Here is a 26,939-nt window from a genome sequence, read left to right on the forward strand (position 1 = left end):
ACACAGTTAAAACTTAAGGAGTGGCATCAATATTATGATTTTAATATACTGAACAGAATTGACAGTGTGCTGAAAGAAGTATATAAGATTAACATCAACAAAAACAAAATGAGGCTAATGGAATGCAGTCAAATTAAATCAGGCAATGCTGAGGGAATTAGGTTAGGAAATGAGACACTTACAGTAGTAGCTGAATTTTAGTATTTGGGCAGCAAAATAGCCGATGATGGCTGAAGTAAAGAGGATATAAAATGTATACTGGCAATGGCAAGAAAAGCGTTTCTGAAGAAGAGAAATTTGTTAACATCAAGTATCAATTTAAGTGTCAGGAATTCCTTTCTGAAAGTATTTGTATGGAAAACAGCCATGTATGGAAGTGAAACATGGACGATAAACAGTTTAGACAAGAAGAGAATACAAGCTTTTAAAATGTGAGATACAGAAGAATGCTGAAGATTAGGTGGGTAGGTCATGTAGCTAATGAGGAGGTACTGAATAGTAGTGGGGAGAAAAGAAATTTGTGGCACAACCTGACTAGAAGAAGGGATCAGTTGGTAGGACACATTCTGAGACATCAAGGCATCACCAATTTAGTAATCAAGGGAAGTGTGGGGAATAAAAATCATAGAGGGAGACCTAGAGATGAACACAGTAAGCAGATTCAGAAGGACATAGATTGTAGTAGTTGCTCAGAGATGAAAAGGCTAGCAAACGATAGAATAGCATGGAGAGCTGGATCAAACCAATGTTTGAACTGAAGACCACAAGAACAACACATTTCAATTACATGCAAACAAATAACGCTTCATATAAAATCAGTGAATCTATCAATACCTCTCTTAAATTTATTCGCAAGTACACAGTGCAAAACTGATTACATTGAGAAATGTAGCACTTTATGGTAAATTAATTTAAATTTCATAATAAAACTAAATGATTAGCATTTAACTGTATGCAAGACAACATGGCAACTGTTGACACTATTTCAGCTTATTCCACTAGATTTTGGAAATATTCAAAGAACAGTTCACATCATCTGCTTCAGTAGTTATAACAGAAACTAGTAACTTACCAAGAATACAACAGACCATGTTGTATTAAAATGTGGTAATGATTTGGTTCCACTTTCTGTGAAATGTAAATAATATGGTGCAATTTCAGCAGACGAAAATTATAGCCAGGCACAAGCTTATCATGAGAACTCCCACATACAGAATGGGTTAAAGTGGTTTATAAAGTTGTAATACCCACAGGTGAGGTTGTAGAGTGCAGATATCTTTTCTCTTATCCTAACAGACTGTTAACTGTAGCGCACACTATTATCCTGGCCCTATCCAATATAGAGGGAGTTCCATACATAGTAGTGTCTAATAGGGCCTGCAAATTGTGTCATCAATGTCATCTGAGGTTGAACAGTTCAAGATAGCATAACTGTATCTCAAAGCCGACCAGCTATGTCTTTCATCTGGCATCCAATTCAAATGTGGAGCAGCTGCATAGGACGTTTACAACTCTGACATAAGAGACTGAATTCTTGATATCATCCACAGACGCTTTAACAAGCTTCCTTATTATTTGAAGGTCTACCTCTTCAACAGCCACAGCTCAGCAGAGCACATTTGGTCACACCTAAGAAAGTATGCAGATGTTATCAGCAACACAGGGCATCAGATGTTTGCAGATCTAACTGGTCAAAACCATCTGGTCTCCCACTGGAATAAACTCAGGCCACAACACCAAGCAGAGCATACACCTCTCATAATATCAACTCAAGGCTCAAACAGTCACATAACTTTCTTCCTGCCCTCCTACCAGTTATAGGCCCTTACCTCCACCTCACCTTCGACTTCTCATTACTGAAAGTACAATCTCTGCCCATTCCACAGGTCACAGTGACAAATGGAAATTCCCAGAAAACATGTGTAGATCCCAATGAGGTGGAACCTATTCCACATCTCGTGTAACACATGAGACCATGTCAAAGATAGATGAAAGCACACAATCAGTGGATCAGCCAGGTCTGACACCAATTGCACTACCAGGCAATACTGATACCTACATGCTGCTTGACAATTTAGTAGAAAACTTTGTGGCAGCATTCCAGGTCATGGCTAGGCCACTTTTAGTTCCATGTGCCATATGCAGACTTAAGTTGGAAGGTATTTTGTATGGGAAGTTGTTGCTCCTTCCAAGAGGTTTTAACCAGAACCTGCTCCTGACCACAACTTTGCTGCACCAATAATGACTTTTGTCAAAAAGTATGCCTTGTGTATCTAGCACACTCATAATCAATCAATTACAATGTATTTAGAAAGGAGGATAGGATTCAAAGTTCTACCAACAATGAATATTAGAAATGGAGCACAAGCTCGAATGGGACAAGGATGGAACAGAAAATCTGGCATGTCCTTTTCAAGAAATCTTGCAGCTAGTCACCCAACGAGACCCGGGGAAATCGTAGAAAATCTAAATCCAGGCAGTCAGACAGGGATTTGAAGACTGCTCCTCCCAAATGTGAGTTCAGTGTCTTAACCACTGTGTCACTTCACTCAATAACACAATTAGAGGTGGAGCAAATAAGTGTTCTTGTACAACATATCACACTGGTTTTGGTAATGCTTTTATGTACAGGTTATAAGTACATCAAAAAATAAACAAATAAGCTGATACTGGCAACACAATTACGAGAGTCAATAAAAGAAAACATGGGTTGGTAGAATCAGTAGTCGTACAAACAAAACAAGAAATGACAAACATATACCTCTACTAGAAAGTCACTCTTTTAGCAGAATCAACTTTCATCACATACATACATTGGCCTGTGTACAGTTTATCATTTCTCTGTATGATCACAGGGTCAATGTCGAACAGCTAATGTGGACCTATAATTTTGAATACCTTATAGGCAAGTTATAACATCATTTTCAATAAAACTCATAACATTCTTAAGAGACAGCAGCACATTCACTAATCATAAAGTTGTGAAAAGGCATAGAGGACAATATCAAAGAATAAAAATGCAAGTGTGACAGAGCCTAGAAGATAAAACAACTACTTCCTTATTATCAAAATCTTTTGCACACATACCTCTTTGAGCAGATTTGTGCGTCGTCGTGTGATGCGACCACCACGTGTGGACACAGCAACAGCCCTTCGTTCACGCTGCTCACTGCGGAGCCACATGCTTGGCCACCGTGGTTCGCACCTCCAAGCCCTGCAGCCGTTGGCCTAGAACACAATGTTACATTCAAGACACCATGTGTTGCAGTATAATATCATAATAATAGTGAAATAAATATATAGCATTAGCTTTTTTAAAAAATTTAATGGATTAAAATCATTACCTAACGCATTCTATTCCAGTCTCAGGAGTTGTATATGCAAGAATGTACGACTCGAGGCCCACATATCAGCTTCCAATTCATGTATTTAATTCTGATTTTTGATATATACCATCACGTGGCTTCTATTCCTGTAAAGCAAAAATAAAACTGTGGAGAAATCCGGTGGACAATCGTGGACCTATAATTTTGAATATCTTATAGGCAAGTTATAATATCATTTTCAATAAAACTCATAACATTATTAAGAGACAGAAGCACATTCACTAATTGTAAAGTTGTGATAAGGCATAGAGGACAAAGTATCAAAGAATAAAAATGCAAGTGTGACAGAGCCTAGAAGATGAAACATTACTGTGTAACAATTAGCAAGATTACTTCCAGTAATTAAGTAAATTTTGTCCTTGTTTCTCTTTATACATATTATAAACATAAGGGCTAAAGAAAACTGAGTACTTGATAGCAACAAAAGCTAAATTAACTTACTATATGCTTACTGCCATTCTTGCAGGGTAAGATGAATAATACGAAGTACTTGAACTTCGTGGCAGGATGGTGAATACTTACTTTTCTGTATCCAAGAAGTGTATAGCAGAGCCAGTAGTGGTTACAACTTCACTTAGGCAAAAAGACTTAACTTCTCTTCTTTCAGGATATTAGCAAGATTATTCAAGGTATTAACCAAGTGACTGACCCAAATGGCGATGATAATTGCTGTCCAATCCACACCCTCTCACGACGCACAAGATATGCGACATCGCCACATATGATCATGATCATACCACAGACGCCTGACACAAGAAACACTCACTCTATTGTGGTGCAGACACTCGGATTTACACACACTATGATGTCAATGGTGTACCACGAGTATCTTGATTTGGAGGAAAATGTTGTTGCCACTTGAGTCAACCGCCATGTGCAACACCATGTTCATGAGAGGAGTCACTGTCAACTCACACTTATTGTGGGAGTAGATCGATGTGTCATAGTGTAGTAATTCATCAATCACTTAAAATTTGGGCAAATTATACTTCTTTCTTAAGCACCACAAACTTGGTGGATTGCCTGTTTTGTAGACAGATGCAGAGGCCTGTCAAGTGCAGTTGGCTGTACACTGGCAACACTGATCCCCACCAATGCAGTCTGTCAATCACAAAGTTATTTTACTCACGCTATAACAAGGGCACAGGAGCACCATCTTTGAATATTTTAAGGTCGCCTGGAGTGGTGAGTCCATCATACATGTTAAGGGCATAGTCTGAGTATGTCAAAAACCATACTATGCCGACTGCCACCAGGGCACCATTCAGTTGAGTGGTGAAGACATTTTGTGTGGGAGACGTTCAAATTGGACGAAATGTCTTGATTTCTCAAACTCAGACAATACTATCTGAACATAACAATCTGTTTTTTTGTGCTGTAGGCTGCCTATGCCTCCAGTTAAATAATGTACTACATGATCATCGCTCTTGATTGTCAGAAGGGTTTGAAGAACACACCAAGGCAATGCAGGTCCTTGAGTACTCCCTGCTAGTGCCCACCCGGTTAGCTGCGTGGTCTAATTGTGCTACTTCCCAAGTGGGATGGCATTCTGGTTCCCAGCACGAATCCGCCCAGCAGATTAGTGTCGAGGTCCGGTGTGCTGGTCTGCCTGTGGGTCGTTTTTAAGGCAGTTTTCCATCTACCTCGGCAAATGCGAGCTGGTTCCCCTTATTCTGCCACAGTTACACTATGTTGGCAATTGCTGTGCAAACACTGTCTCCATGTACACATACACAATAATTACTCCACCATGCAAACATTTGGGGTTACACTCGTCTGGGTCTGGTACGAGACATTAGCGGTGAGGGGGGTGGGAGGTGGGGGGGTGTTCCACTGGGGACGAACTGCACAATAACCCTGGGTTCGGTGTGGGGCAGCGGTGGAGTGGGTAGACTGCTGTGGAATGTTGTGGGGTTGTGAACCACTGAGGGCTACAGTGGTATGAAGCCTCTCTATCGTTTCTAGGTCCCCAGTTTAATACAATACAATACCCCCTACTAGTCATCTGGTCTAAGTTCTACTGAGTACATCTGGGATGCCATGGAGTGAGATATGTGAGCCTTGGACCCAGCTCTGACCAATCTCAGTTGTAGGCGGCAGCTGAGCAGTCGCGAATCACACTGGCTGCCTACATAAACTTTGCCTGAAATCCACCAACCATCAGTATTCCCCTAGAACCTATGTAATGCTCTTACTGTCCCATGGGGCCTATGACCGACACAGACATAGGGAGGTGTGAACCACTGAGGGCTACAGCAGGACAAAGACTCTCCATTATTTCTTGGTGCCCAGTTTAATACAACACAATACAATTTCCAAGTACATCTGGGATGCCATCGAGTGAGATGTATGACCCTTAGACCCAGCTCTGACCAATCTCAGTTGTGGGCAACAGCTGAGCAGTCACGAATCACACTGGCTGCCTACATAAACTTTGCCTGAAATCTACCAACCATCAGTGTTCCCCCAGAACCTGTGCAATGCTTTTGCTGTCTCGCGGAGCCTATGGCAGACGCACACTTTGGGAGGTGCCCAATTCAGTCACACTCCTAAGGGTGTATAATAAAGTGTGAAGATCAGCCGCAAACTGGAACTGTCACATACATACCATAAAATATGAGAGGAAATCAAATAAAATGTGGCGAGGATGCACCAAATGTCACTGCACATCCATTACAAGAAAAGTGAACCACTTTTACACCACATTATATATAGAAATGCGGTAATAAATGTGCGCGGTCTTAATTTCGGCACTGCAACGCTTATGAAGACATCACCAATTTAAAAGTTGGCAGCAGACTGCAAATCGCCCAGAACCACAACATGAGGCTTAGAAATTGCTCTTGTCAAATTGAGAAGAAATGCTGCAGATAAACTCCAAGACATCGAACTTGACTCAAAACATCACACATTATTATAAAATGCACATACCGTATTTGACGTCTTCCACTTTGACGCTCATTCAAAATTCTGCTGCGCATTAACGTACATGAATATGAAGAGCTGAACCATCCCAGCTTGCAAATAAAGTAGCATATATCACTTCGATCACGCAATGCAGACCGTATGTGCGCAACAGGATGAGATTACTTACGCGACTGTGCCAATAATGGTAGGCTCTCGGTAGATACGATGTGTCAAATTAAAAAGTTAAGACTCACGCTTTCCAGCAACACTACCACCATCCCCGTCGACAGCAGGTCAAAATCTGACTGCCAGTTGGTGGCTTGTATGCCCCCCTAAAAGCCCTTGCCGCAGGTGTTTGCCACTAGCCAATCGCAAAGCTTCTTGTAGAAGTTACAACGGCAGCCAATCAGCGACGAGCTGCCACGGCTCCGCCCTTTTCGGGGCAAAGTCCGGAAGAAGGGGGAGTCCCGACAATTTAAAATACGGGTTTTGCGTTAGTATTTAGGACATCCCTGGACAAACACAGTTGACGAAAATTTAAAGTCGACATTTCAGAATTAAGATCATAGCGTGAATGACTAAAAACCAGAAACAGTAAATTGAAATATGTTATCCATCTTAGACAAAATAAAAACTGGTGAGTTTGTAAGATGGACACCTCTGTACCATTGTTCAATCACACCAAACTCTCCACACATTTAACACATTCCTTTGTCATTACAGCCATTTCTACCTTTATCAATGACCTCTGACGTTGTTCGGTACTTCGAACGTTATTAGCCTTCTGAAAGTCTTCTCTGGCTTATTGGGTTTACTTTTCTGAATCTTAACCGTATTTTCCTTTTCATGTGTATTAACTTCTACGATGATCCTACATGGATCCTGTTGGCGGGCCGATTCCCGTCTCCCCGTATCGAGCGCTTGCCTGACAGAGTTGCGGTTGCTGGACTGTAGTTCCATCTCCTTGAGTAATCCTTAATGATTCTTACAATTCCTTGTTACAGTTTCTGGCTCTTCTCCCCTAGCAAATCGTAAAGGCTTGATCAAAAAGATGGAACTGCAATCGCTCTACAATGAGCAACCGCAGCTCTGTCTGGTCAGGGCTCAATACGGAGACTAGAATCGGTTCGCCAACAGGATGCCTGCAGGATCACCACAGAAGTTAATACACATTAAAGAGAAAATACGCTTAAGATTCAGAACAGTAAACCCAATAAGCCAAAGAAGACTTTTCAGAAGGTAAATAACATTCAAAGTATCGTCGAATGTTAGAGGACATTGATAAAGGCAGACATAGTTACTATGACAAAGGAATGTGTCTAATGAGTGGAGTGTTTGGTGTGACTAAACCACAGTCTAACGTAAGACTGTGACTCAACTAAGACGTCCATTGCATAAGACTGGCAATGGTATTCACACGAGCCACATGAATCAGCTTCTCATCTCTTGACAAAACGGATAAAGGTAATTATCTTCAGAAGTCTCAGTTTTAACTTTAATCAGAGTCGCCCTAAGTGCCGACAACTTTATATTAACGCCGTAGAAGTCAAACAAATATATTTGCATCTTTCGCAGAACTTAGTGTAGGCCCTACGTGAAAATGTCGACCTATGGAGGTTCAAGATCAAAGCAGTATCACAGATCCACTCACAATTGAGTGAGTGAGTGATTTTCTGGGCCCGCATCTCGTGGTCGTGCGGTAGCGTTCTCGCTTCCCACGCCCGGGTTCCCGGGTTCGATTCCCGGCGGGGTCAGGGATTTTCTCTGCCTCGTGATGGCTGGGTGTTGTGTGCTGTCCTTAGGTTAGTTAGGTTTAAGTAGTTCTAAGTTCTAGGGGACTGATGACCATAGATGTTAAGTCCCATAGTGCTCCGAGCCATTTGAACCATTTGATTTTCTGGTCAGATAAAGACAAAACTACCCCACTACCAATACGGCTATGCCTAGGTGAAGAAGTGTATATAAATCAATATTAATTATAACTGTTTTATTCTTAGTCCTTTCATTTTGTATCTCCTTCCCCTGTCATACGTCGAGATGTAGCTTCTCTGTTTAATACTTTGTAAAAGTTTCTTTAGAATTTTTCTGAAAATCAGTGGACAAGACAAAGCAAATAATGGTGTGAAAAGAAGGAATGTCTCCGAATACATAATTCCATTGATTCAAATTTCTTGACTTACAACTATAGGCAGTATTTCACTTTTAGTTGTTTTCATGGCGGAAAATTCTTTCGCTTTAATTTTCGGTTACCGATGGTGCGACACTAGTTTCCCTCATCGAAACGGAGTGAAATGTCATGTATACATCTCATTCCTTGTTGTATAGCCCAACAGTTTCTTTTCATCCGCACAGAAATGATAAAAAGTATCTCTATATCTCTCTCTCTCTCTCTCTCTCTCTCTCTCTCTCTCTCTCGAGTAGCGGTTAGCCGCCGTCGGGTGCTAGTCTTTTAAGGTGACGCCATCTAGGCAACTTAGATGTCGGTGATGATGAGCACAACACAATATCCAACCCCGGAGAAAGAAAATACCCGACGCGGCCGGGAGTCGAACTCAAGCCCCTTCGGTTGGCAACCAGCCATGCAGACCACGCAGCTACCGACGCGGACATGCTACAGGAGAAACGGGTGCGAAAGGCTTTCAACTTCTTCTTTTTCGAATGCTGGTGATCCATCGTGATGAAAAAGCTGATTCTAACAGAGAAACTGTGCGTCTGTTGAAAACAATCCGCTGCACCGTTGACGTCGTCGTAACCCAATACAGTAACGAAGATAAAATCTACTCTCTGCCGCAGACGGAACTTAGTTTTTGTCGTGCAAGATAGAAAAGAAAATCATCACCTCTGAGCGTCTACACAACAACAAAGGGAGGCTAGGGAGGCGTTGTGGAAGCGCCCCCCCCCCCCCCCCTCTCCAAGCTCTCAGGGAAAGTAAATAATGTATTGGAGTAAGTGTTTTTCTTTCAGGAACATTAACACGGCCGGAACCGGGACATTTTTTATGACTACTTACAAGTCGCCATTCGTCTTACAAAATATTAAAAATACTCCATACCTCCAAGTCTTGCCCGCCCCCCCCCCCCCCCACCCACCCTACAAACTATCGTATGGGTGCCCTTGACAATCATGGCTGAGCCTTTTGCGAACGGTAGCAAGCATATAAAGGCAGCAAGGAAAAATGAAACTAGATCTGCGATTTCAACCGATGGAAACCGGACACCCCTATGTAATGTGGAATAGGTTATTTTCCTATGTTAAAAATATGGTTCGGATTGTTGTTATTCTGCATATTCCTATGTAAGATATAAATAGCACTTATGTTCAATATTCTCACAAAATATCTGGTAGTTTTATGAAATTAAAGCTTAAAAATCATTAAATAACAAGATCTGGTCACGCGATCGCAAAAACACTTATTGGCTGACGCTCTGGTGACGTCACAGACTAGGAGTAAGACAAAGTTATATGTGTATTACGGAGCGTTAGCCGAAGTTACTAGGTTTTTAAGCCGGCCGAAGTGGCCGTGCGGTTAAAGGCGCTGCAGTCTGGAACCGCAAGACCGCTACGGTCGCAGGTTCGAATCCTGCCTCGGGCATGGATGTTTGTGATGTCCTTAGGTTAGTTAGGTTTAACTAGTTCTAAGTTCTAGGGGACTAATGACCTCAGCAGTTGAGTCCCATAGTGCTCAGAGCCATTTTTACTAGGTTTTTACGTACTTTTCTGCGAACAGTTTACCTGTTTAGTGGTGGAAAACGCAATTACAATTTTTAAGTAACAATAGAAAGGAGTTTTGTGAACGCTGATGGTGGAAACCTGGCGAAAGTTCATGCATTTGCATTCCACCAAATTAGAGCGAAAATATGTGCAAACGACGGACATTTCTTTTCCCTGCTACATCATTAAACTCGCTCAAAACTAAGAATTGTAGAACTTTTGAAAATGGGTCCGTATAATATTGTCGACTATCTGTCTTGAGCTACGACCCAAAGCACAAACAAAGAGTAGTCTTCAATGAACTGTGACGGCAGACGGAACAACAGGGGACTGACGTATTAGCCGGCCGAAGTGGCCGTGCGGTTAAAGGCGCTGCAGTCTGGAAGCGCAAGACCGCTACGGTCGCAGGTTCGAATCCTGCCTCGGGCATGGATGTTTGTGATGTCCTTAGGTTAGTTAGGTTTAACTAGTTCTAAGTTCTAGGGGACTAATGACCTCAGCAGTTGAGTCCCATAGTGCTCAGAGCCATTTGAACCATTTGACTGACGTATTAGTGCACGTATTAAAATTCTGAAATACTGCACTGATGAAGGCTGCTTACTGCCGAAATCTAGATTTGTTTTAATAAAGTCTTAAAAGAAAGGACAACTGATTGTTGTCCTCCATCATTCTGTAATACAAACAAGACAATTATTCTTGGCAAAACTTAGTGCTGCTTATCTATGTATAAGTTACTAAGCAAAGGCACTGCATATACAAGGCGGTCGGTGGCGCTACGGATAACGTATCCGACTGCAGATTAAGTGATCACACGTTTGAATCCAGGTAGGGTCGTATATTTTAAAAAGTTTTACACGAAATTCGAAAATAGCGTTAGCAAGAACTGATTGTAACAGTCGTTTCGACGTGGGATGTATTCTACGTAGCTTCGCCTTAGTCGTAATCTGAGAAATGGACAACAGGGAATAAGTGTATTTACTTTGCGAACAGACAATTCACTTTTTTGGAAAGCATTACTAGTAGTGAAAATATCACCATACGCCAACAGTACAAGGACGTATAGGACGATGACGTCATACGGAGAGGTATAAAACGTGTAAAACACGCAGGTGAAAAACGCAGGGCTGTGATATTTGTAAGTTTAAACTAACTGTAGCGTCTGAGCAGACTTACTTCATCATTGTGTACGATGATGAAACTGCAAAAGGTTAACAATAAGGATCCTAGCTGGACAGTACGAAGATAAAACATTTTTTCTAATAACGTAGAAAATGTGTGGTCACATTACTAGCAAAAATCTTTTAGAACGTCATTCGTGTGAACAGTGACTGCTAAGTGCATATACACTGAAGAGCCAAAGGAACGAACACCTGCCTAATATCGTGTAGGGCCTCCGAGAGCACGCAGAAGCGCCGCAACACGACGTGTCAAGTACTCGACTAATGTCTGAAGTAGTGCTGGAGGGAACTGACACCATGAATCCTGTAGGGGTGTCCATGAATCCGTAACAGCACGAGGGGGTGAGATCTCTTCTGAACAGCACGTTGCAAAACATCCCAGATACGTTCAATAATGTTCGTGTCTGGGGTGTTTGGTGGACAGCGGAAGTGTTTAAACTCAGAAGAGGGTTCCTGGAACCACTGTAGCAGTTGTAGACGTGTGGAGTGTCGCATTGTCCTGCTGTAATTGCCCACGTCCGCCGGAATGCACAATGGAGATGAATGGATGCAGATGATCAGACAGGATGCTTACGTACGTGTCACCTGCCACAGTCGTACCTATTTTACAGAGCCTCCATCAGCTTGAACAGTCCCCTGCTGACATGCAGGGTCCATGGATTCATGGGATTGTCTCAGTGCCCGTACACGTCCATCCGCTCGATACAATTTGAAACTAGACTCGTCCGACTAGGCAACATGTTACACTATGTGATCAAAAGTATCCGCACCTTCCCAAAAACATACGTTCTTCATATTAGGTGCATTGTGCTGCCACCTACTGCAAGGTACCCCATATCAGCGTCCTCCGTAGTCATTAGACATCGTGAGAGAGCAGAATGGGGCGCTCCGCGAAAGTCACGGACTTCCAACGTGGTCCTGTGATTGGGTGTCACTTGTGTCATACGTCTGTACGCGAGATTTCCACACTCCTAAACATCCCTAGGACCACTGTTTCCGATGTGATAGTGAAGTGGAAACGAGGAGGGACACGTACACTACAAAAGCCGACCTCGTCTATTGACTGACAGAGACGGCCGACAGTTGAAGAGGGTCGTAATGTGTAATAGGCAGACATCCATCCACACCATCACACAGGAATCCCAAACTGCTTCAGGATCCACTGCAAGTACTATGACAGTTGGACGAGAGGTGAGAAAACTTGGATTTCATGATCGAGCGGCTGCACATAAGCCACACATCACGCAGGTAAATGTCAAACGACACCTCGCTTTGTGTAAGGAGCGTAAACATTGGACGATTGAACAGTGGAAAAACGTAGTGTGGAGTGACGAATCACGGTACACAACATGGCGATCAGACATCCGTGTGTGGGTATGGCGAAAGCCCGGTGAACGTCATCTGCCAGCGTGTGTAGTGCCAACAGCAAAATTCGGAGGCGGTGGTGTTATGGCGTGGTCGTGTTTTTCATGGAGGGGGCTTGCAACGCTTGTTGTTTTGCGTGGCACTATCACAGCACAGGCCTACATTGATGTTTTAAGCACCTTCTTGCTTCCCACTGTTGAAGAGCAATTCGGGGATGGCGATTGCATATTTCAACACGATCAAGTACTTGTTCATAATGCACGGCCTGTAGCGGACTGGTTACACAACAATAACGTCGCTGTAATGGACTGGCCTGATCAGAGTCCTGACCTGAATCCTATTGCACACCTTTGGGATGTTTTGGAACGCCGAATTCGTGCCAGGCCTCACCGACCGACATCGATATCTCTTCTCAGTGCAGCATTCCGTGAAGAATGGGCTGCCTTTCCCCAAGAAACATTCCAGCACCTGATTGAACGTATAAATATGAGAGTGGACGCTGTCATTAAGGCTAAGGACGGGCCAATACCATACTGAATTCCAGTATTACCGATGGAGGGCGCCACGAACTTGAACGCCATTTCAGTCAGATGTCCGTATACTTTTGATCACATAGTGTACCAGTCATCAACAGTCCAATGTCGATGCTGACGGGCTCAGGCGAGGCGTAAAGCTCTGTGTCGTACAGTCATCAAGGGTACACGAGAAGGTCTTCGGCTCCGAATTCCCGTATCGATGATGTTTCGTTTAATGGTTCGTAAGCTGACACTTGTTGATGGCCCAGCACTGATATCTACAGCAGTTTGCGGAAAGGTTGCACTTCTGCCACGTTGAACGATTCTCTTCAGTTGTCTTGGGTCCCGTTCTTCCAGGACATTCTTCCGGCCGCAGCAATGTCGGAGATATGATGTTTTACCGGATTCCTGATATTCACGGTACACTCGTGAAATGGTCGTACGGGAAAATCTTCACTCCATCGCTGCCTCGGAGATGCTGTGTCCCATCGTTCGTGCGCCGACTATAACACCACGTTGAAACTATCTTAAATCTTGATAACCTGCCATTGTAGCATCAGTAACTGATCTAACAACTGCGCCAGACACTTGTCTTACATAGGTGTTGCCGACCGCAGCGCCGTCTTCTGCCTGTTTCCATACATCCGTATATGAATACGCATGCCTATACCAGTTTCTTTGGCGCTTCAGTGTAAACAGCAAGGAAAACACAATTATATTCTGTTTCTGATCGGTGTGGTGAAGTTTTGTAATTGTGATTTGGTTTTCATAAGAGAGGACTGCCGAGTAGTTTTACAAATAAGTTAAAATCTTATATCGGGTTAGATTCGAACCAGCGATCTACAGATATCATCTTATAAAATTTGAGGGTCTATTGCTCCAACAATTGAGCTACCGAATAAATGAGGTTTCTTTGCGTAAAACGACAATTTTCACTAGGTGTTTAATTTCGTTGATTGAAGCTATCCTTTGTTGTAACAGTGGGGCAGCATATCTCGGAGGTAAGTTAATGTTAACTTCACAGTGCAACAAGTTTTTAGTTAAGTTACTGAACCTGGGTGTCGACGGGGAAGCAATTTGCCGGTACAGTGCAATCACATTTTACGCATCTTCTCATACTCTGGCACTCTCAAAAACAACTTTTCAGGAGTTTTTATAGATGTACACTCCTGGAAATTGAAATAAGAACACCGTGAATTCATTGTCCCAGGAAGGGGAAACTTTATTGACACATTCCTGGGGTCAGATACATCACATGATCACACTGACAGAACCACAGGCACATAGACACAGGCAACAGAGCATGCACAATGTCGGCACTAGTACAGTGTATATCCACCTTTCGCAGCAATGCAGGCTGCTATTCTCCCATGGAGACGATCGTAGAGATGCTGGATGTAGTCCTGTGGAACGGCTTGCCATGCCATTTCCACCTGGCGCCTCAGTTGGACCAGCGTTCGTGCTGGACGTGCAGACCGCGTGAGACGACGCTTCATCCAGTCCCAAACATGCTCAATGGGGGACAGATCCGGAGATCTTGCTGGCCAGGGTAGTTGACTTACACCTTCTAGAGCACGTTGGGTGGCACGGGATACATGCGGACGTGCATTGTCCTGTTGGAACAGCAAGTTCCCTTGCCGGTCTGGGAATGGTAGAACGATGGGTTCGATGACGGTTTGGATGTACCGCGCACTATTCAGTGTCCCCTCGACGATCACCAGTGGTGTACGACCAGTGTAGGAGATCGCTCCCCACACCATGATGCCGGGTGTTGGCCCTGTGTGCCTCGGTCGTACGCAGTCCTGATTGTGGCGCTCACCTGCACGGCGCCAAACACGCATACGACCATCACTGGCACCAAGGCAGAAGCGACTCTCATCGCTGAAGACGACACGTCTCCATTCGTCCCTCCATTCACGCCTGTCGCGACACCACTGGAGGCGGGCTGCACGATGTTGGGGCGTGAGCGGAAGACGGCCAAACGGTGTGCGGGACCGTAGCCCAGCTTCATGCAGACAGTTGCGAATGGTCCTCGCCGTTACCCCAGGAGCAACAGTGTCCCTAATTTGCTGGGAAGTGACGGTGCGGTCCCCTACGGCACTGCGTAGGATCCTACGGTCTTGGCGTGCATCCGTGCGTTGCTGCGGTCCGGTCCCAGGTCGACGGGCACGTGCACCTTCCGCCGACCACTGGCGACAACATCGATGTACTGTGGAGACCTCACGCCCCACGTGTTGAGCAATTCGGCGGTACGTCCACCCGGCCTCCCGCATGCCCACTATACGCCCTCGCTCAAAGTCCGTCAACTGCACATACGGTTCACGTCCACGCTGTCGCGGCGTGCTACCAGTGTTAAAGACTGCGATGGAGCTCCGTATGCCACGGCAAACTGGCTGACACTGACGGCGGCGGTGCACAAATGCTGCGCAGCTAGCGCCATTCGACGGCCAACACCGCGGTTCCTGGTGTGTCCGCTGTGCCGTGCGTGTGATCATTGCTTGTACAGCCCTCTCGCAGTGTCCGGAGCAAGTATGGTGGGTCTGACACACCGGTGTCAATGTGTTCTTTTTTCCATTTCCAGGAGTGTATTTGTACACTATGACACGACATACCATTTGTAGCCAATTTTCCGAAACGTAAATTCCAAAACAAGACATCACTCTGAATTAGCATTATGACAGTACGAGCAACAGCGAGCTAGCCAGTGACATCACAGGCGTCACATGACTCGAATGTAGCGTTTTAGCGGGCTTTCGGATTATCTGAATTTCACTTCCGTTTTTATAAAAGAATATTAAAATGCAAGAGGAAAAATGCATGTGTGTGTGAATTTCTAAGGGACTAAACTGCTAAGATCATCGGTCCCTAGACTTACGCATTACTTAAACTAACTTATGCTAGCAACAACACACAAACCCATGCCCGAGGGGGGACTCGAACCTCCGGCGGGAGGGGCCGCGCAATCCGTGACGTGGCGCCTCAGACATCGCGGGTAAAAAAAGCCTGTTAGGGGCTGACTTTCAGCTCTTATCCTGGTTATATTGCATGACGAAGATCGATATGTTGAACCTTGCCTAAATCGTCGACATGTCTACTTTTTGAATATTATATTTTAGTTGAAAAGGGGGAGACACACGCGGTAATATTTAAGAGGAAGCATGCTTCTTCTGGCATTTTTTGGGAAGTGTCAGTTTTGAAGAGTCACGAAAGGCAGATCCTAATTCCATGAACAGTTTACTTTGCACAGTTTAAAGATACAATCATTGTTTACTTATAGGCGGATTTCCATTGCTTTCCGATTGATGGTTTTGTCGTAGTAATGGCGGATGTAGATTGCCGCTATTCCCCAAATTGTGGTAAGTATGAACAAGACAAAAACTGTAAATGCTAGCTCTGTTGTTACCTTTCACGACTATTATGTTCTTGTGCACATCAATCTACATAAAGAGCTAACACCATGCGTTTAATTTATTTGCTTTTGCGTCGTTATGCGCCGCATGCTCGTGTGTGCTGCGTTGACGGACCTCTGAACACTATTTCCATTTCACTGTTCATTGTTTTAGTGCTTACATCGGGGTTCCAGTCACATAGCCATTCGTTGTTGTGTACTCGTGTGAGCCAATCTTTGTGATGTAATTAGTTGCTTTGTACTTCTTTGAAAACATGCACCATTTACGGAATTGTGAGAAGTCCGTGGTGATCAGTGCGCGTGCTTACTTTGAGGCAGAAAAGAACGGGGCACGATCACTTCCGCACCACAGCCAGAAAATAGAACTAAGTGTCTTGGTGTTAATGAATATGCTAGAAAAACTTGATGTCTTGTATCACCTATAAAGAGTTCTGGTAGGCGACAGAAGCTCACATTAGGCGAATTTACACAGGAAGTCATAAGGAGGAAAATTCGATGTGGAAAAGTAGTTTCCATCACGGGCAGCCGCACTGAAACGTTGTAAATACTGAAGTGGAAGACTTTCCTGATATGTGTGAAACAACCCTTTGGCTTGCTATTTGAAAACTGGACATCAGATACTGAAACTTCAACAAAAAACACATGATGATGATAAAAAAACCGAACAGCAGGAAAAAAAGACGAGTTCTTGCAAGACTATTTATTCCACACCTGAGGGTTGGTGAGGTGCAAATCTTCCCGAAAGCTCAGATGGCAGGAGCAAAAAATGCCTTATGCATCATAAGACGTATATGATTATAACAGAGGAAGTGTTGAAGAGTGGAATGGCTGGAACGAAGGAATTTAATACACCGTCCGGATCTGGAAAAAGGATTATAACGTGCCACATTAGGAATGAAGATGGGTTCGTGTAAAATTCGGCTTACGTTTGATTGGGAAAAAGTAGGTGTAGATTATCACTCTGTAATGAATGCCAGACACTACGAAGAGTGATTTAGGAATGTTCGCGAAAAGCTACTAAACAGATCTGCGATTGTTATAGATCAGGTTCCATAGCATACGATGATAAATCCAGTACTACAAAATCCCTCTGTGAAATTGAAGAAGGCTCCCATTACTGAATGGTTCGAAAGTAATAACGTACAGCTTCCGTCTAATGCCACGCCATACGACGAATTTTCTAAAGCCGGCATTCACGTGCGACCGCACTTCATATCACAGGAACGCCTTTTAGAAAGTGTATTACACTCAGTGGACAAGAAAAATAAACTTCTTTGGTAGCCTGTGGGGCACTGCGAAACAACTGAATTTATCTGGACCTTTGTCAAGACCGAGGTAGTAAATGAAAATAAGAATTGTACGATAAGTGATATTTTGCAGTTGTGCTGTTTCACTCTGGGAAGTGTGCCACAAAATGTTTGGAGGAAGTCAGCAGTACAAACTTGAAAACAGATACGCACAGAGAGTCTGCTGTTTTCAAAGAGCAATAGAACCATCGCTGATTCATGTAGACGACCGTAATACCAGCAATGAGATCTGAAATAGCAGCGGAAGCGATTAAGTCACGTTTTATTTCATTTATCATCCTTCTCTGCAAAATTTGAGATAATCGATTTTTCATTTACTGTTACAATGTACAGTTCTTTTCATTGTTAATTTATCGAGAGCTACTTTTATATCGAGCGTTCACTCGCAATTACCAATTTTATTGCCCTCTACTCGCAACAATAACCGCACACGGCAATGCTGCGTTGGAATGCTAGTAGGAAGTTGCCATTCTTCACTGGCGAATAGCAGGTTATCGCGCACTACAATGGCTGCGCGCTGGTATGACAGTTACGCCCCACCACAGCTTCGCATGGACTGCAGCTGCTAACACAATTGCTTTACAAAACTCGTAACTGCCAAACACAGAGATTATTCGTTAGTAATGGCATACGATGTAACCAACAGATATTCAAGCTTTATACCCTTACTTCCACCGCCGAAAAAGTTATAACGGTAATCCCAAGCACAACGTTCGCGTTTGACATTGAAGTGATGAAATGGATACTCAAAAAGCAACGAAAAGCCCCTTGCCAATAGAAAAAGATTGTACCTTTCTACACTGCAAAGGAAATATTTCTCCTAATTGTGGTCTGGTTTCTACAGCTCCTCTAAGTTACCATTCGTCAAAAACCGCTCGAAAAAGAGGGGCTTTCTCTTAAATATTACCGCGTACGTAGCTCCTTTCCAACTAAAATTCACACACCAAATAACAGTAGACTTCGGTAAGGTACAACACATCAATGGTTGTCATGCGATGTAACCAGAATATAAGTTGAACGTAAGGGGTTAATCATTATGAATTGGATAATACTCATTAAATGTCATCTGAGTAACAAATCTATTTCAACCCTTCCAAAGCAGCCCAAGTCAACTATTGGTGACTGTTACGTGGAAACGCGAAGGAACAACTGTAGCTAAGCAAAGACCTGGACTACTGACGGACAGGGACCGTCGACCACTAAGGAGGGTGGTTGTAAAATAAATCATATGAAATAAGCAGAACGACTCACTCGGAGAATTTCAAAGTGCGCCTAGCAGTCCAGATAGCACAGTGTCTGTGCATAGGTAGTTAAAAAGAATGGGTTACAATGGTTGGCAGCTCCCTGTAAGCCACGCATTTCTGTAGTCAACGCTAAGCTACGCTTGAGGTGGGGTAAAATGCAATGTCATTGAGAGTGGATACTGGAAACGAGTGACTTTGAGTGATGAATCACGCTGCACCATGCAGAAATCCAATGGAAGGGTTTGGCGATTGCTTAGAGAACTTTGCCTGTCTACATGTGTAGTGCCAACAGTGAAAAGCCGTCATAAAGATGAAGGGTGGACACACAGATGACCAGATACTTTTCATCAATTAGTGTATATCACGCGTAGGAACTACGAGGAGCTTAGAGAGATAGCGGCGCGTAAAGATGTATAAAAACAAGACTTTTTTCCCTCGCTCTATACCAAATACATAATACTGGATCAAAGCAGCCCGCAATGCTCTGCACAGTTGTGTACGAAGTATAAATACAGATATACAGGGTCCAGTCACATTAATGTGACCCCGTGTCAAAAGACCTTTTACACTGCGGATGTGCGTAAAAGGAGTTACTGAGGCTCTGGGAGGTGCAGACAGAATGTGGGGCCACGAAAACTCCGGCATCGTGTCTAGCTGTCGCTTTATCGGTTGAGGATCCATAGATTGATTGGTTGTTTAAAAGGGGGGGGGGTGGAGGGGAAGGGACCAAACTGCGAGGTCATCGGTCCCTGGTACCCAGTAGAACAATTACCCAAGGGAAAAAAGAAAACAAAGAAGACGTATGGTACAATAACAGGAGAAAGAAAGAACCAGAAGAACAACAGGAGGACAACAAACACTACAATGGACAAAACAGGACACGAAATCCACAAAGAGACGCAAGAAACAGGAAGAGGGGATTAAAAACAAGAAAGCAGATTACCATGGCTCGGTGACCATGAGAATAAAAAAGGAGAAGCCAGCCACTCTGCAACACATTAAAACCTCCACCCCAAAAGCCCTAGGGTGGAGGACACAGAGGGACAAAGGACATGCACTAAAACTCAGATCAAATGATAAAACCCACTCTCACGAATAAAACTTAAAATTAAAGCTGCTGTTGAGGCACTGTCGCCCAACACCGAAGGTAGGGTGCTGGGAAAGCTAAAAGTCCGCCGCAGAGCGGCTAAAAGTGGGCAGTCCAGCAAGAGGTGGACGATTGTCATTTCGGAGCCATGGCGACACTGATGTGGATCCTCGCGAAGCAGGTGGTAACCATGTGTGAGCCACGTATGGCCAATGCAGAGTCGACAAAGGACAACTGATTCCCTGCGAGAAGACCTCCACACATTCGCAGTCTGCTTAATGACACGCAGTTTGTTGTGCATATTGTTATGCCACCCTGTCTCCCAAGGCCGAAAAACCCTGCGGCGTAACACAGAACACAGGTCAGTTTCAGAGATGCCCATCTCCAGATGCAGTTTCCGTGTCGCCTGTTTGGCAGCCTGTCAGCAAGTTCGTTGCCTGGGATTCCGGCGTGTCCTGGGGCCCACACAAACACCACTAAACAACTGGACCGTCCCAGGGCAGAGATGGACTCCTGGATGTTCGCTACCAAAGGATGGCGAGGGTAGCACTGGTCGATAGCTTGTAAGCTGGTCAGGGAGTCAGAAAAGAGAAGAAACGACTCACCAGAACAGGAACGGATGTTCTGAAGTGCACGAGATACGGCCACAAGCTCTGCAGTAAATACACTGCAGCGAGCAGGCAAGGAATGCTGTTCAATATAGCCTCTGTGGACATAGGCGAAGCCAACATTACCATCAGCAATCGAGCCATCGGTGTAAACAACTTTAGAGCCCCGGAACATGTCAAAAATCGAGAGGAACTGACAGCAAAAAACCGACGATGTAACGGAGTTCTTAGGGCCATGCAAAAGGTCCAGACGAAGCTTCGTCCGACGTGTACACCATGGTGGAGTACGTGCACGGACCTCAAGTAGAGGTGGTAAAGGGAAGGACTCCAGTTCGGAGAGAAGGGATCGCACGCGAACCGCAATCCTGAGCCCTGACCTGGGCCGCCCAAGCGGGAGATGAACTGCCGCGGGTGGGAAAAGGAGACGGTAATTCGGATGTTCAGGAGAACTACGAATGTGTGCAACACAACTGGTGAGCACTTGTGCACGTCGGATCCGCAATGGGGGGTCTCCGGCCTCAACCAGGACGCTGGTCACCGGACTCGTTCTAAAAGCTCCCGTCGCTAGGCGAATACTACAGTGGTGCACTGAGTCGAGGAAACCTAACGCTGAGTGCGCCGCCGTCCCGTAATCCAGACTCCCATAGTCAAGGCGGGATTGAACAAGGGCTCTGTAGAGCTGCAGCAGCGTAGAGTGACCTGCATCACAGTTGATGTTGCTCAGGCAGCGGAGAGCATTGAGATGCTGCCAGCACTCCCGCTTAAGCCGACAAAGGTGAAGCAGCCAAGTCGATTGGGCGTCGAAAACCAGTCCTAAGAATCGATACGTCTCCACTACAGTGAGTGGATCACCATTACGATAAAGTTCAGGTTCCGGATGAACGGTACGGCGCCGACAGAAGTGCATGAAACACGACTTCGCGGCTGAAAACTGGAAGCCGTGGGCTAGAGCCCATTGACTGCACCTTGTGAATGGCTCCCTGTAGGCGCCGCTCAGCAACACCAGTACTGGAGGAGCAATACGAAATGCAGAAGTCATCCGCATACAGAGAAGGGGAGACGGACGGCCCCACAGCTGCTGCTAGGCCGTTGATGGCCACTAAAAAATAGAGATACGCTCAATACGGAACCCTGCGGAACGCCATTCTCCTGAATACAGGGGGAACTATGGGAGGCACCAACTTGGACACAGTAAGTACGGAGCGACAGGAAGTTTTGGATAAAAATCGGGAGCGGGCCCCGGAGACCTCACTCATACAATGTGGCAAGTTATCATGTCGGCAGGTCGTGTCGTATGCTTTACGTAAGCCAAAAAAGACGGCAACCAGGCGTTGGCGTCTGGAAAAGGCTGTTCGGATGGCAAACTCGAGGACACAAGAATATCAGTGGCAGAGCGACCCTGGCGGAAGCCGCCCTGACATGGAGCCAGTAGGCCACGTGGCTCCAGGACCCAACCCAACCGCTGACACACCGCACTTTCCAGTAGCTTAAGGGCAACGGTGGTGAGGCTGATGGGCAGATAGCTATCCACATCAAGCAGATTGTTACCGGATTTTAGCACCGCAATGATGGTGCTCTCCCACTATTGCGATGGAAAGACGCCATTGCACCACATCCGGTTGAAAATGACAGAAGAGAGATGTTTAATCATCTGAGTATGGATCCGATCCGGCCCTGGAGCTGTGTCGGGGCAATGTGCAAGGTCGCTGAGGAGCTCCCACTCTGTAAAGGGGGTGTTATAGGATTCACTGTGACTTTCCACCCGCCGTTTGAGGGTGCGGAAAGCTGGAGGTTGTTCCCCAACACAGAGGCTCGAGTATAGTGCTCAGCAAAGTATTCGGTTATCGCGTTTGCGTCGGCAGAGAGCACGCCATTGATGTTAACGCCAGGGACACCTGTTGGGGTCTGGTACCCAAAAAGACGTCTGATCTTCGTCCAGACTTGGGAAGGTGACGTATGGCACCCAGTGGTCAACACCTACCTCTCCCAACACTCCTGTTTCCGTCGTTTTATAAGCAGACGAACGCGGGCACGGAGCCGCCTAAAAGCTATTACGTGCTCTACGGAAGGGCGCCGCTTATGTCGCTGTAGATCTCGCCCACGCTCTTTAATTGCCTCAGCGACTTCCAGCGATCACCAAGGGACTGTCTTTCTCAGGAGCACCCTAGAGAACGAGGGATCGCGTTTTCCGCCGCAGAAAAAAATGGTTCAAATGGCTCTGAGCACTATGGGACTTAACATCTATGGTCATCAGTCCCCTAGAACTTAGAACTACTTAAACCTAACTAACCTAAGGACAGCACACAACACCCAGCCATCACGAGGCAGAGAAAATCCCTGACCCCGCCGGGAATCGAACCCGGGAACCCGGGCGTGGGAAGCGAGAACGCTACCGCACGACCACGAGATGCGGGCCTCCGCCGCAGAAATTATCGTTGTGGTGACGTGCTCAACCACAACATCGCACGTGGGGGAGGTTCAATGGTGACAGCAGAGGTGAAGGTTTCCCAGTCTGCCTTGTTTAAAGCCCATCTAAGTAGACGTCCGTGGGCATGACGCTGAGGAAGTGACAGGAAGATGGGGAAGTCGTCACTACCACCCAGCTCGTCAAGTGCTCTCCATTGGATATATGGGAAGAGTCCTGGGCTGCAAATTGATAAATCAATGGCCGAGTAACTACCATGAGCCACCCTGAAATGTGGGGCGGCCCCAGTATTTAAGAGACAGAGGTCGAGTTGGGACAGTAAATTTTCGACATCTCTGCCACGGCCAGTAAGCATGGTGCTACCCCACAAGGGTTTATGGGCGTTAAAATCTCTCAAAAGCAGGAAAGGTTTAAGGAGTTGATCAATCAGTGCAGCCAATACGTTCAGGGGTACTGCATCATCTGGAGGGAGATGTACATTGCAGACAGTTATTTCCTGTGTCGTTCGTATCCTGACAGCCAGAGCTTCAAGAGAGGGTTGAAGGGGCACAGGTTCACTACATACCGAGTTCAGGACTTGAACGCAAACTCCACCTGACAATCTATTATATTCGCTACGGTTCTTGTAATATCCTATGTAGCGGCGAAGGGCAGGGGTCCGCATTGCCGGAAACCACGTTTCCTCGAGAGCAATGCAGAAAGCAGGTGTAAAGCTTAAAAGTGGCCGCAGCTCAGCCAGGTGGTGGAAAAAACTGCCGCAATTCCACTGGGGGGATGAAGTGATCGTGAGACTGGGAAGGCATAAAACATTCGATGAGGCAGTCTACGCCTCAGGGTCACCTGCTGCCACCGACTTATATCCTGAACAGGCTATATCCATTGTGTCTGAGGGTCTGGCGAGATCTAGGTCCTCAGCAGACGCCAGAATCTTCACCTCATCCTCAACCGCAGACGCCGTGCTTGTAGGTAGCGGTGGTGTGCGTGCCACGAGTAGCTGCTTTTGGGCACTTCAGTCACTGGTGGGTGTCATCTTTCCCACAAGCAGAAACCTGGGAACGGAGAGACCCAAGGGACACATTCCTAGCGAGATGAGCCAAAGAAGACTTACGCTTCTCCAGCTGAGAAGTGGTGACTGGTGTCCCCGATGGTTGGGGGGACAGTGCTCCCGAGGTAGGTGCTGTGGGAGCAACAGGAAGGGAAGTGACCCCCACCATCAAGGGGGCAGGCGTAGGCTTCTGGCTCTGAGAGCCGACTGGAACTCGCAGAACTGATGGGGCTACAACGGTTTTCGTAGCGGCGGCGTAAGAAGAGGTCATAGCCACAGGATTTAGGCGCTCAAATTTCCTCTTGGCCTCAGTGTAGGTCAGTCGCTCCACGGTCTTGTATTCCATGATTTCCCTTTCTCGCTGTAAAATCCTGTGGTCTGGTGAGCAAGGGGGATGATGCTCTCCACAGTTGACACAGATGGAGTATTGAGATGGGATGGACGTCCACATTCTCGACATGTGATGCTGGAAGTACAGCAGGAAGACTTATCCCTAAGCAGGAAGACATATGCCTGAACCTCCAGCATTGTGCGGCTGGTTCCGGCGGAGGTTCGAGTCCTCCCTCGGGCATGGGTGTGTGTGTTTGTCCTTAGGATAATTTAGGTTAAGTAGTGTGTAAGCTTAGGGAGTGATGACCTTAGCAGTTAAGTCCCATAAGATTTTCACACACATTTGAACATTTTGAACCTCCAGCACTTAAAGCACCACATTGGGGGAAGGATATATGGCTTGACATCACAGCGGGAGACCATCACCTTGACCTTTTCAGGTAATGTATCACCATCGAAGGCCAAGGTGAAGGCACCGGTGGCAACCTGATTATCCCTTGGACCCCGATTGACGCGCTAGACGAAATGAACTCCTCTCATCATTCTAAGTTGGCGCACAGCTTCTCCTAGGACTGCAAGAGAAGGTCCCCGTGGAATATAATTCCCTGGATTATATTTAAACTCTTATGAGGCGTGATGGTAACAGAAACATCCCCCAGCTTGTCACAAGCGGGTAATGCCCGTGACTGGGCAGAGGATGCCATTTTTATCAAGACTGACCCTGACCGCATTTTGGATAAGCCCTCCACCTCCCCAAACTTGTCCTCTAAATGCTCTAAAAAAGACTGAGGCCTCATCGAGACAAAGAAATCCCCATCAGCTCTCATACATACGAGGTACCGGAGCGAATAAGGTTCGCTGTCATCCTTAGTCTGGCCAATGGTGTGGCCAGGGAGGGGAACGATGTATGATCATACTTCCTTGCATTTTACTGAGACTTGGAACACTTAGAGACTGCTGGCGTTTGATCACCAGCAAGTGATGACGTAGTACGCTTCATCGCGCGTCATCCGCCCTAATGCCACCCACTCTGACCAGGGTTCCTCCCCATTGGCGCCACCCAGCCGCAGCAAAGGCCACCTGGCAGGATGGCCATTGCCGGGTGTCCCGATGCCCCAGGGTGATGGGCATCTACTCCTTGGTATACGTGGGGAGTTAACGGCGCAGGCATCAGCAGAGGGGATCCCTGTGTAGTCAGGAGGCTACAACCAACAGGGTATATGGCGGGCCCACCACAACGGACTGAATACCGTGCTGGATATGAGGTGCAAAGAATTCCAAGGTCATCGTCAGCGCAGAAAATGACACTGCATAGTGAGTGGAGTAAAACGCACAAAGGATGGTGTCCTCGCTCAAGAGATGGAGGATGAGTGGGACTTCAACACGACGACGAGAAAGCAGGCTAAAGATTTCAATACACGATGTGCCATGTAAGGCGCCCTTCCCCAATTGGCTCGCTCTTCGGGAAAATTTTGAAAAATGGAGGCCAAATCCTACAGGGGACCATCACATAAAGGCCAAAAGGTGTGAGACTCCTTTTAGTCGCCTCTTACGACAGGCAGGAATACCTCGGGCCTATTCTAACCACCAGGCCTGCAGGGTGGGGGGGGGGGGGGGGGGGGGGACCCATAGAGTGAACCGCCGAGGTAGTCCCAAATATTGTCGATTGGGTTTAAATTCTGGAAGTTTGGTGGCCTGGAGAGTACTGCAAACTTATACTGTTGCTTTTCGAAACACGTACGTACACGGCGAGCAGTGTGACACGTTGCATTGTTCTATTGGTAGATGCCATCGTGCCGAGGAGAAACAAACTGCATGTAGAGGTGGACATAGCCTCCAACGATAGATACATACTTCTGTTGATCCACTGTGCCTTCCAGAATGACGAGACCACCCAGGAAATACCACAACAACATTCCCCAGACCATAATGCTGCCACGTCTGGCATAAAATGTGATTCCCCTGAAAGGGCTACCTGTCGCCATTCAGTCGGCGCCCAGTTGCGGAACTGACGAGCAAATTCCACCCTTCGTTGCCAATGAACAGCAGTCAGCATCCGTGCATAAAACAGAAGCCTGCTGCAGAGGTCCATATTAAGCAACTTTCGCAGAACGGACGTTGAGGAGACACTGTTGGGAGCCCCTTGGTTCATCTCAACAGATGCAAGTTTATTAGGCCGTACGCATCTCCGCAGCCGTCGTTCACCCCTGTCACCTTTGGCCTGTGGTGTACCACAGTTGCCTCGGCGCCGTTTGTGGATAGCGCCGTTTTTCCATGCACGATGTACTTAAACCACGACGGCACGCGAACAGTTTACAAACTCGCCGTTTCGGAAAAGCTTCCGACCTTGTCCCGAAATCCAATGACCATACCCTTTTGGACGTCATGTAATTACCTCCATTTCCGCATAACGACGGCGACT

The 26,939-nt window shown here is 46.0% G+C and overlaps 1 protein-coding gene across 4 annotated transcripts in view; it reads right to left on the bottom strand.

Moving 5' to 3' along the window:
- Positions 1 to 26,939, bottom strand: part of LOC126469998 (uncharacterized) — a 292,826-nt gene that overhangs the window by 38,676 nt on the left and 227,211 nt on the right. For 3 of the 4 annotated variants that reach the window (XM_050097455.1, XM_050097456.1, XM_050097457.1), the window contains 2 exons: positions 3,345 to 3,472; positions 3,088 to 3,228 (listed from right to left, as the gene is read on the bottom strand). In XM_050097455.1, coding sequence (XP_049953412.1) covers positions 3,088 to 3,183 — 96 coding nt within the window. In that variant the 5' untranslated portion in view covers positions 3,184 to 3,228; positions 3,345 to 3,472. The remainder of the gene's footprint in view (positions 1 to 3,087; positions 3,229 to 3,344; positions 3,473 to 26,939) is intronic. The other variant, XM_050097458.1, reaches the window with a different exon arrangement.

The sequence above is a fragment of the Schistocerca serialis genome, chromosome 3, assembly GCF_023864345.2.
Source record: "Schistocerca serialis cubense isolate TAMUIC-IGC-003099 chromosome 3, iqSchSeri2.2, whole genome shotgun sequence".
In the NCBI taxonomy this organism is placed as follows: Eukaryota; Metazoa; Arthropoda; class Insecta; order Orthoptera; family Acrididae; genus Schistocerca; species Schistocerca serialis.